The 12,179-nt window shown below is 38.4% G+C and overlaps 1 protein-coding gene across 1 annotated transcript; it reads left to right on the top strand.

Annotated features, from left to right (window-relative positions):
• Window positions 1-10,331: 10,331 nt before the first annotated feature.
• LOC126689768 (uncharacterized) lies at window positions 10,332-11,972 on the top strand. The gene is made up of 3 exons (XM_050384948.1): window positions 10,332-11,352; window positions 11,455-11,532; window positions 11,645-11,972. The coding sequence occupies exons 1-3, from the start codon at window positions 10,573-10,575 to the stop codon at window positions 11,648-11,650; spliced, it is 864 nt and encodes a 287-aa protein (XP_050240905.1). The 5' UTR covers window positions 10,332-10,572; the 3' UTR covers window positions 11,651-11,972.
• The last annotated feature ends 207 nt before the right edge of the window (window positions 11,973-12,179 follow it).

The following is a 12,179-nucleotide window of genomic DNA, read 5'->3' on the forward strand; positions in this document are numbered from 1 at the left end:
TTAATGATTTGCTGCGTCAGAAATTATTAGATCTTAGGAAGAACGCTCGACTAAATTAAATACAATTGCTTGTGCTTGTGTTGTTTAGTTTCATTGATCTCTCTAATTCTTAAGGCTGCTACTAGATTAAACGTTTAGCGCTTGGCTTGGGTTGTTTAGTAGTTAGGGTTTATTAGATCGCTTGTTTTCTAATTAACTTCGACTAAGGAGAGATAGGAAAATAGTTCCAATGGTGAATATTCAAAGTGTGAATTGATATATACTTGCATCGATGATCAGTTGTAAAATTCTGATGGTGGATGTTGACTTAAACCAAGGTTTGTTCGTTTGATTGATTTCGATACTTTAATTTGAATTGTTCTTTAGTTGTTTTTTTTCTTAAAATTGTTTTCATTATACTCAAACCCCCCCCCCTCCCTTGTTCACGTAGCATAAAACTAGACTAGATACTCTCTATGGGAATGATCCTTACTCGCACTACCACATATATTTTTAGGAGTATAGGTTCTATTTTTGGTTGCCTGCGACAGCACATCACCTGGTCTTCTTTGAAATCTGATACTTGGAGGCAATTTACTTCTAGGAATACCACACTTTTGATGGTCTTCAGCTTATCCGAGTATGGCTAGAATTTGGAATGCTTTTCATTAGAATTAGCGTGCACACATGAGCTAAAAGAGGAAGGAGGCTAAGCAAAGGCCTTGTAAGGAATTATACTCATTTTCATTTATGACCTATTTTATAAGGAAATTGTTTTCCATTTACCAATTCAAAAAATTAGGTTCCATTATATTTTAAGCGAGAGAATTGAACACCATGCCATCATCAACTGGTCATGGTAGCCGTTGTGTACAAGAATGTCATTATTTTTATACCAATAAACATGGAAGATTCGTTTTGCTTTCCATTGGTCTGCTTCTAATTTTTTTAGGTATCAGGACTGGGAGAATATATATATATATATATATATATATATATATAAAATATAAGTTAAATACTTGAGAATGCCTTTCCTATTAAGCCATGTGCTGTGAGCCCTATTTGAAGAATATTTCTGGTACCTATATCCAAATAGTTCAAAAGGTGGGTCTTATCATGCCCTCTGCCTTACCATGAAGATCTCCGCTTGGAACTATCAAGGTACTGGCAGAACTCCAACAATGAGAGTATTAAGGGCTTTATTGTGAAAAGAAGTTCTTGGTGTAGTTCTACTCCCTTAAACTAATGCTCTGTTTGTTTCTATAGAAAACCTTGTATGAATATTAGTTTTTTGTATTTTTTAGTGTTTAGTAACATTAGAAAACATGAGCCAAATGAAAACTATTTTTGATCAACATAAAAAGTATGGTTTATTTATCAGAGATTGTTTTACACTAATTTTTTTTTTTTTTGAAAAACAACACTATCTCACGGCAAGTTAAATAAGGAAAGTTCAAAGATTGTTTTCCAACTCCTTTAAGATTGATACCAAAAATAGAAAAGTGAGATAGTTTTATAATTAAAAAAAATTGAAAATTCATTTTTTAGAAAATATTAACCTCAAAATAGTGCAAAAAAAAAAAAAAAAAAAAAAAAAAATCCTCTCTCAAAATTGGGGAATCAAAAGGAAAGTCTTAGTTTTGGTGGTATCTTTTGTGTGGATATGATTGGGAATGTTGGTGGTTTATCTCTGTTTTGGAAGAAGGGAATAGATTTTTTTTTTAAAAAATACTCAATAGCTTGCCTTGTGTATTCTGAGCCAGCTTCAAAGGTGTGGATGCTACTACTTGTGTATGGCCCTTCATAGATTGCCAACAGGGATGGCTTTGGGGAACTAATTTAAGAGATTATTACCTCCTTTTCTAGGCCATAGCTTATGGTGTGACTTTAGCATCATAAGCTTTAGTGAAGATAAAAGAGGGACAGCTCTTTTAGAGCATTTCAAAATTTTGCTTCTAATTCCGGCTCCATTGACCTAGGCTTCAAACTTCCTAAGTCCACATGGTCCAATTGAAGAAGTGGAGTGGCCAACATCAAGGAGAGGTTAGAGACCAAGGGTGTTATAATCAAGATTAGTAGGAAATCTTCCTAAAACTGGAATCAGGCACTTGATAGCTCCATCTTCAGATCACAATCCAATCCTTCTTGATACTCACTTAAAGAGTGTAGCAATTTGGGTAGGCCATTCCGGTTCTAGGCTATGGCTATGTGGGCTAGAGAACCGTCTTGTGCAAAGGGAGTTGATAAGGCTTAGCAAAAACTGTTCAAAGGGTCCCACAGTTTCTCATTGGCTAGGAAAATCCACCACACTGTGATTGAACTAAAACGTTGGAATAGATCCAACTTTGGCTAGGCAAAATAAAGGATCAGAGAGCTTGAAAGTAGAATTGAGGAACTTCAAAATGGCATTCCAAGTTAGGAAATTTTGGAGAAAGAAGCAAGCCTCATCTTGGAAGTGGAAGAGTGGCAAGCTAGAGAAGAGCTCAAGTGAAAGAAAAAATATCGAGAAATATGTTGAAAGCCACTTCTAGAAGCTTTCTGAGTCCTCTAATTAATGCTTTCCAAGTAAGTTGGAGAAGCTCTCATTTCACCATGTATCTCGCAAGAAGAGAATGAAGAGTTGTTTGAATTCCTTCAGCAGAAGAGATTGAGAATGTAGTTATTGATATAAATCCATCAAAAGCCCTGGGCCCTGATGGAATGACAAGGATCTTCTTCAAGAAATTAATATTGATAGATTGTGGTATCACATGTGATAGAGGCAGTTAGAAGCTTCTTCAGAGATGGGTGGTTGCTTAGAGAAGTAGAGAACTCGATCAAACTTTTATTACTTTAATATTCCAAAGACACAAGGGGCATGTAAGTTTGGTCAGTTCAGGCCTACCAATTTATGTTACTTCTGCTATAAGGTGATTTCAAGAATTTTAGTATAGATTCAGCCAGGTTGCCTTCATTCTAAATAGAAACATCGCTGAGAATGTGTTGTTAGCTAAAGAAGTGGTGCACACTTCTGCAAACTCGAGAAAAAAAAAAGTAGAAGAGGGTCGTTCCCAGCACAGCTGCTCGGGAATTTCTGTTTCAATCACCACCAAGCTAGTTTATCATCGTGTATCTACCGGCAAGTTCACTCTTCTACTGAATGGGGGAAAATGTCCAACCTTTATTTCGTTCAGTGATTTAAGATAGGTAGATCATATATCTCCCTACCTCTTAATCGCTGGAAGTTATATTTTCTCTAGGCTGATCAATAGAGAAAACAATATTAGCTCCACCGGTGGAATTTTTTTTTTTTTTTTTTTTCATTTAACATTAGATTGTTAAGAATTTCGTTAGTTGCCCAGTTTCAAAACAAAGTGAAAAATAGCATCTCGAGTTTCTAAAACTTGAGTTCTAGGCAGAAATCAAGTTTCTAATACTCGAGATCCTGAGCTATAAGCATTTGACATGGACTGTTTTCCACGTGGAGCCACGTTGAAATCGAGTTTCTAAAACTCGATTTGTGATAATATTTCACCACTTCTACGTCCAGACCAGAACACTCTCGCACCCAAACATACAAATCCCAACCTGAGACAAGCGCAGACATCACCATCGGCAAGCCCATCGGCAGAGACTTTAGAACACTCTCACACCCAAACATACAAACCCATCGGCGGAGACAAGTGCAGACATCAGAAAACCCATCGGCAAACCCATCGACAGAGACAAGCACATCTCATCGACGGAAGAAAACTCCCGTCTCCTCTCATTGGCAACCTCACTCGAGTTTCACTTCATCATCCTCACGATCTTCTGAGTTCTTCGTGCAGATCATACCCAAATCGTCCAATCGCCCACTCAGATCTGTTCTTCGTCGTTGTTCTTCGTCGTCAGATCGTTCCTCAGTTCTTCGTCGTCAAATCGTTCCTTTCTTCGTCGTCAGATCATTGGTTCTTCGTCGTCAAATCGTTGGTTCTTCTTCAGGTCTGTTCTTCGTCATCAAATCGTTGGTTCTTTCTTCAATTCTATTGTTGTTGAAGTACCAAAATCGAGTCTCAGAGATTCGGTTTTGCTTTTTAGAACTCAAGTCTTAAAAACTCGAGATCTATGTGGCATTTTCTGTCCAACTCATCCAGCACAAGACTCGCAAAGCGAGTCTTTGAGACTCTGTTTTAATATGGATCTCAAGTTTCTAAAACTCGAGATGCTAGTTTCCTTATACATTTCAAACGTGTGTTAACTTACTACATTGTAGACCCTTACACAGCTAATCTGCAAATATCCCCTCCACCAATGGACTTAAGTTATCACAATCAGCACCAGAAATTTCTAAACTATTGGATGATGTGCTATTGTTAGTAGTCAGGGATGGACCCAGGATTTTAAGCTAGCGGAGGGCCAAAAAAAAAAAAAAAAACTCCAAATAGTAGTCTAAAGGTTAGAGCAATTATGGAGTGTCTCAATAAATAATGTGAATGGTCAGGCCGAAGTATAAATTTAGAGAAATTTGGTTTATGTGATTCTCAGGTCAAGGGGTACGTGCTTAATTCCTGAATCAAATCTGTAATCAAAGAGGTTTGAAAAAAATTTCTCAAGGAACAAAATATCTTGGGGTTCCTTTGTTTTTATCAAAGAATAGGAAGAAATATCTCAATTATTTGAAAGAAGACTTGGAATGCAAAATTAGTAGTTGGAAGAGCTAAAGCTTGTCATGTATGGGGAGAACTAGTCTTATATGGATGCGATGGTGCGGAAATTTTGGTGGAACCCAGCTAAAGAAACCAATCATTGTTACATACTTATGGCCTGGGAATCACTCTGTCAATTGAAGAAAGATGACAACTTGGGAGGATTGTCTAAAGCTCTGTAGCTGCCTACCCGTGGAAAGAAGCAGTGTTTCTAGTAGGGAGGAAGGGTTGAGTGACCATTCTGATTTTAGGGAACCTAAGCGTGGAAAGGTTGGAGATGGAGATGCTGTTGGAACTATTTTATCGGCGGGGTGGAGAGCCACCCTTGCCGGGAGCAATGAGGATCTTAAGTTGGATCTGCCAAGGGCTTGGGAACCCTTGGACAGGTCGTAGCCTTCACAAATTAGTGAGGGAACAAGCTCCCATGGTGTGTTTTCTTATGGAGACACGGTTGGATACAGAGGGTTTTAATAATCTTTACAGTGACTTGCCTTTTCAGAATAAAATAATTGTTAAGCATCCAGATGCTAGTGATGGATTAGCTTTTTTATGGAAGAATGATATTAGGTTAGAGGTGATTAATTATACTACAAACCATGTGTTAGCTAAGGTAACTGAGGAAGATGGTTTTACTTGGTTCATGATAGGTTTTTATGGTTGGCCAGAGACACAACAAAAACATAAGTCTTGGCAACTGTTGGAATATTTGAAGACTTTTGTGGAGGGTCCATGGTTATGCTTTGGAGACTTCAATGCTATACTCCATTCTTCAGAAAAACAAAGCATAAGGCAGCCACATAACTCCAAATTAATGAGTTTCGGGAGGCCTTGGAAAGTTGTCAATTAGAAGACCTTGGTTACAAAGGATATCCTTTTACTTGGACTAACAAGAGACTGGGTTATGCAAATACCAAATTAAGACTTGATAGAGCTATGGCAACAAAGGGGTGGATTGAGAAGTTTCAGGTCAGTAATGTAGTGCACCTTCTTCCTCATGCTTCTGATCATCTTCCTATTGCTATCCAGGTTCAAAACTTCAGATAGAGACATCGTAGAGCTGATCGGGGTTTTAATTTTGAAGAATATTGGTTGTTGTGGGATGACTATGAGACTGGGGTTCAGCAAGCATGGAGTTTGGCAGGAAGTAGGGCTTTGGGTTTGGCAGTTGTGCATGCAAAAATTAGGGCATGTGGTGATGAATTAAAGGCATGGGGAGACACAAGGACTAGACCTGAGGAGGAAGAAATTAAATCCCTTCAGAATCGGCTTGATAGAATTAATAAAGCTGTCACTACTGATGAAAGTAAGGTGGAGTATTTGGCAATTAGTAAACAGTTGGATGATCTCTTGTTGAAATAGGAGATTTATTGGGCACAAAGATCTAGGGTTTGCATGGTTGAAACATGGGGATCGAAATACTAAAATTTTCCACTCAAAAGCCTCACAACGGCGATGACGGAATCATATAAAGGGCATCATGAACTCACAGGAGCAGTGGGTGGAGGAGGTGGAGGACATAGCCAGAGTTGCAGTTGATTATTTTGATAATCTTTTTTCTGCAGGATCATGTCATCAAATGGAGGACTATTTAAGTACAGTTTCGGCTAGAGTGACTACAGACATGTAGGAGATGCTTTCTGGGGATTTTACTGCTGATGAAATCAAGGAAGCTGTATTTTAGATGGGACCAACAAAGGCACCTGGCCTTGATGGTATGAATGCCTTATTTTATCAAAAATTCTGGCATATTGTAGGTGATGATGTAGTGAATGCTGTGTTAGATTTTTTGAATAATGGAGTTATGTTACCAGATTTAAATCATACCAATATTGTGCTTATCCCTAAAGTGAAGAATCCTGAGAAAATGTCTGAATTTAGACCCATTAGCCTCTGTAATGTCATTTATAAGGTTATCTCTAAAGTCCTTGCCAATAGACTGAAACAAGTGCTTCCTGATATTATTTCTCCCACTCAGAGTGCTTTTGTGTCAGGTAGACTTATTACAGATAATGTTATTGTGGCATATGAGGTTTTGCATTCCATGCATGCTAGGAAGAAGGGTAAAACAGGTGCTTTGGCTTTGAAGCTGGATGTCAACAAAGCATATGATCGAGTGGAATGGCTATTCTTACAGGGAATTATGCAAAAGTTGGGTTTTCCAGAAAAATGGATTGAGAGAGTGATGACCTGTGTTACCACCACATCATTCTCTATTCTACTTAATGGAAAGCCTTATGGGAATGTGACTCCGTCTAGGGGAATCCGCCAAGGAGACCCTCTTTCATCGTACTTATTTCTATTATGTGCAGAGGGATTTACATCTTTGTTGGCAAAAGCAGAATCTGATGGCAAAATTCATGGCACTTCTATTTGCAGAGGGGCACCGAAAGTTTCTAACTTATTGTTTACAGATGATTCCCTTTTATTCTGCAGGGCAACTCAAAATGAAATGGAGGTTGTTTCTGAGATGCTTCAGACTTATGCTAATGCGTCAAGCTAGTGCATAAACTTGGAGAAGTCCTCGGTCTTTTTTAGTAGCAATACTTCGGCCAGTTTGAAGCAAGGCATTTTGAGGACTTTGGGAGTGCAGGAAGTAAACCAATTTGAGTCCTATTTAGGGCTGCCTACCTTAGTAGGGAGAACAAAGTATCATATGTTCTCATACTTGAAGGATAGGATATGGAAAAAGTTGTGGGGGTGGAAGGGGAAGATGTTGTCTAAGGTTGGTAAGAAAATTCTGATTAAAGCAGTTGCTTAGTCCATTCTTACTTACACTATGAGTGTTTTCCAACTCCCTTTGAAACTTTGTGATGAGCTGGATGCAATGTGTGCTAAGTTTTGGTGGGGACAGGTGGGGAGTGAAAGGAAATTCATTGGAAAAGGTGGAAAAAATTGAAGCTATCAAAGAGGGAGGGAGGAATGGGATTTAGGGATCTAAGGGCCTTTAATTTAGCAATGCTAGCTAAACAAGGGTGGAGGTTGCTGCATGATAATAATTCTTTGGTGTTCCAATGCCTCAAAGCTAGATATTTTCCAAGAACGTCTCTCTTTGCTACTAAGGAATCACCAAATTGCTCTTTTGTTTGGAAAAGTATTATGGCTGCTTTTCCTATTTTGAAGTTTGGATGTTGCTGGAGAGTTGGGAATGGCCATTTAATTCAGATTCTAGGGGATAAATGGATACCAAATTATCCAACAAATGCACCTCTAAATCTAGTGGAAGATGAAGTTCGTGAGGCAACTGTTGCTGAACTAATTGACCAAGACTTGCATGCATGGAGGGCTGATTTTATCATGGATATGTTTGAAAAAGAAGATGCAGAAGCTATTTGTAGAATATAGCTCAACCGAAGACATGTGGAGGACTATTTGATCTGGATGCACCAAAGGAAGGGGATTTTTACTATTAAATCCGCTTGCAAGGTGGCTAGGAAAGTGTTGAGCAAAGGAAGGGTAGCTGAAAGTTCTCGAGGTTGTGCTGGAAAGGAGGTTTGGCCTGCAATTTGGAAGCTTAGAATTCCCAACAAAATAAAGGTGTTTGGGTGGAGAGCTTGTAATAAAATCTTACCAACAAAGTTGAATCTCTGTAAGAGAAAGATTATTGCAGATGCAATGTGCCCAATTTGCTTGAGATTTCCGGAATTAGTTGTCCATGCACTTTGGGAATGTGGTGCGGCTAGAGATGTGTGGGCGGGTAGCTTAAAAATTCTGTAGAAAGGTGGGTCAGGTATGGTGGATATGCTTCAATTAATGGAATACTTAATGGAGCGGGTAGAGTCTCATGATATGGCGGTTGTGCTAGTTCAAGCATGGCTGATTTGGAATCAAAGAAATCAGGTTGTGCATGGGGGTAAGTTTCATGATCCAGGCTGGTTGAATAATCAAGCAACAGAGTTTCTTGAGGAGTTTCGGACTGCTTCTGTACTAATGTGACCATCATGGGCAAGCTTCTCGGGACACCTGGCAACCCCCTCCTCCTTCGATCTTCAAGCTTAACTTTGATGCAGCTCTGTTTTCGACTCTTAACAGTTCAGGTATTGGTGCAGTTATTCGGAATGAAAAAGGTGAGGTTATGGCAGCCATGGCAGCTAAGGGTCCTGAGGTATCTTCTAGTGAGGAGGCTGAGTTTCTTGCATGTCGGAAAGCTATTGAATTTTCCGTTGATGCTGGCTTTTTTGAACTTGTCATTGAAGGGGATAATTCTTCTGTCATGAAAGCTGTTTCGGCTTCGCAAGATGATTTTTCTTTGCTTGGGAATGTTGTTGGGGATATTCATCATTTGGTTAGGAACTTGCAATGGGTTAGGATTGAATGTACTAGGTGTGGGAGGAATAGAGTTGCTCATGAGTTAGCTCAATTTGCTAGAAACATTTGTCAAGATTTGTATTGGATGGAAGATGTTCCTCCAATAGTTAGGGAAGTTTTGTATCAGGATGCTGATTTTTCTAATTAATTAAATGATATGTTTCCGTTTAAAAAAATAAAATAAAAAAAATAAAAAAGAACCAACTGCTGATTAGCAAAGAAATGGGGGACTCTTTGAGTTAAGAGTCCATGAATAAATCTAACGTTGGTAACTCCCCCTAGTGTACCACATGCCCTCACAAAAAAGAACCCAATACGAGTATTGCCAAATTTGTTGAAAAAACTTGAAACAAAAATTATCTTAATCTTAAGATTAAAAAACAGTAAAAGAAACAAAAAATGGCGGGGTGCGGACTTTGTTAGATTCTTGTTTAAAATAAATAAATAAATAAAAGTTGAAGATTGATCATTAGTATAATGATTACTAATTATGCAAGGAACACAACTTTTGGCACAATTTTGTGTCACAACTCCCACATAACGAGTTGTAATTAGTAAAAATATGTTAGTGGATCATGTGGGGACACACCCTTACCAATCATGTAATGAGTTGTAACACAAAATTATGTCCCTTGCATAATTCATTGATTAGTCCACATGACATCCCCTTGAAAAATAAAAACTAAAAAGTTGTCCATGCTTCATTCAAATTAATTTGCATCAATTGCCATTTCCTTGAATCTCTTTTCCTGGTGGTAAATAATACTTGATACTGTCTCACGTTAAGTTTTTTTTTTTTTTTAATTAAATTTTTTAAAAATGATGTCATTTAAGATCAACGGCCAGAAAAAGAGAAAGTATTTATGTTTTGAAAATGCCAACTCAGTATCTATTTTAGTATTTCCTACCTAATAAATTAATGACACCTATTTCAAAAAACCATATCAGACTACTCCAATAAGTGATTAATTTATCTTCTCAATGGTATAGAAGATTGTGAATAATTTATTGAAGTAGTCGGATATAATTTTTTGAAACAAATGTCACTCATTTATTGAGTAGAAAATATTAAAACAGATATTAAATTGATATTACCAATCATGGTATACTTTTGTTAGGAGAAAGTGATCAAAAAATATAGACACGATCAAACGGCTGTCACTCTCAGATAAAAAACGACGTAACACCGATTCACCATAATATTAATATCACCCGGGAAACCCCGAAACCAAACATCCTCCCCTGCCCTCCCCTCCCCGCGCACAAAAAACACAACACACGGCGCATTTTAGAACGAACCCGTTGTTGTTTTAATTTAAAAAGACGAAAGTGCCCCTCCTATATAACCCGAACGTTAAAACCGCCTCTGCCTCTCTCTATCTCTATCTCTATCTCTCTTTCTCTTTCTTTCTCTCTCTCTCTCCTCACACAGACACTTGTATTCTAATTCTATATAAACTTTGCGTTCCACTTCACCGGCGATAAAAATATATATGTAAAACAAAGAAGATCAAACTTTCCCTAGAAAATTTTCAAAATCTTTTCGGTAGCCAAACACTGGAGAGAAAGGATTTGAAAAAAGCGAGCTGGTTTTGAAGTTTGAATGGTCTTTCTTCGATAGATGGTTGTAGTGGAAGAGAACAAGGGTACGAGCATGGCGATGGGACCGGAGAGATCGAAGGCTTTGCACAATTTCACTCTGCCGTGTTTGAAGTGGGGGAACCAGAGGTATCTGAGGTGCATGAAGCCAGGTCCGGATGGCGGCGGTGAAGTTCCGACGGAGGCGATGGTGGATCGGCGATCTCCGGCCACGATAGCGGAGAGCTCCTCTACGGGGACTCGGCGAAAGGAATCGGAGAGGACAAGGAAGAAGGATTGGAAATCGGGAATCGAAAACGAAGGGATCGATGCGGTCAGAGAGAAGCTGTTGTTTGATCTGAAAACCGCGACGGATAAGATGAAAGACGCGATTTTTCGGAAAGAAGAAGAAGAAGAAGATGAAGAAGAAGAAGAAGAAGACGAAGAAGAAGAGGAGGAAATCGAAGAGGAAGATGACGAAGCGGAAATTGGAAAGAAATTGGCTCCGCCGTCGTCGGCGGTGGAAGCGAGGCCGTGGAATCTGAGAACGAGGAGAGCGGCGTGTAAGGCTCCGATTGGACCGAAGGGATTGAGAATCGAAGAGAGGAAGGTGAATTACTCGCCGTTGAGGAGTGAGAATAACAATAATGGCGGCGTTAGTGTAAAGTCGCCGAGGCTAAAAAAAGAGAAAGAAAAGCAGAGGACAAAGTTGATTGTGCCGTTGGGGAAGAAAGAGGTCGAAGAAGATTTCATGGAGATGATTGGCCAAAGGCCAGCAAGAAGGCCCAAGAAACGGCCCAGAATTGTTCAGAAGCAAATCGATGTAAGTATTTACCATTACCAATACCAATTTATTATTCTACTCTGTTGTTTTTGTTGGAATTGGAATTCAATTTCATTTGGGTTTCGTTTTTCTGTGTGGCAGACGCTATTTCCGGGGATGTGGTTGATGGACATTACAGTTGATTCCTACAAGGTTCCTGAGTCTGCTGACAATGGCAAGGTAAGGTCTTTGTTTGGTTGCTGAGAAAAACAAATGTGGGAAATTTTATGCAAGTCAAAAGTTTTTTTTTTTTTTCCTGGATTCTGATTATTGGGTTTGTTTTTAAATGCAGAGATAGTAATGGGAGTGCCAAGTTTCAAACTTTTCAAGGCTTCTTCTGTTTGCTGACTACTGTAACTTTGTGACCCTGACTAGTGGTATACCACACTATCTTTGTGAATTGGGAACATGGTAATATCCACAACAAAAAGTGTTGAATTCCCAGTAACTTGTGGTGCAAATGTAATGCATGTCCAGTTTTTTTTTTTTTTAATTCTAATTTTTGTTTTTTAATTATGATTCGTTTTTCTTTCTACTTAAGTCAGAATAATAATCTTGTGTAAAGGAAACATCGGTGGATGGAAGGATGTTATTAGATAAAAGAGAGATTTTTTTTCTTTGTTTTATGAGTTTGATTTTCTTAGCACACTTCATTTAGCTGCATTGATGTCAGTCAATCCAATTTTATCTTGACAAAGCATCAATTTTGTATTGCAAGCTCAGCTACTTGTGACAGTTTTTAAAATTTTCTGCTGTTTATTCTATTTTATCTTTTAAATTTTCAAAATCTGTATGAGTTTGAAAAACTTGAGATACTTAGTTGAGTA

This window comes from Quercus robur, chromosome 1 (genome assembly GCF_932294415.1).
Source record: "Quercus robur chromosome 1, dhQueRobu3.1, whole genome shotgun sequence".
NCBI lineage: Eukaryota > Viridiplantae > Streptophyta > Magnoliopsida > Fagales > Fagaceae > Quercus > Quercus robur.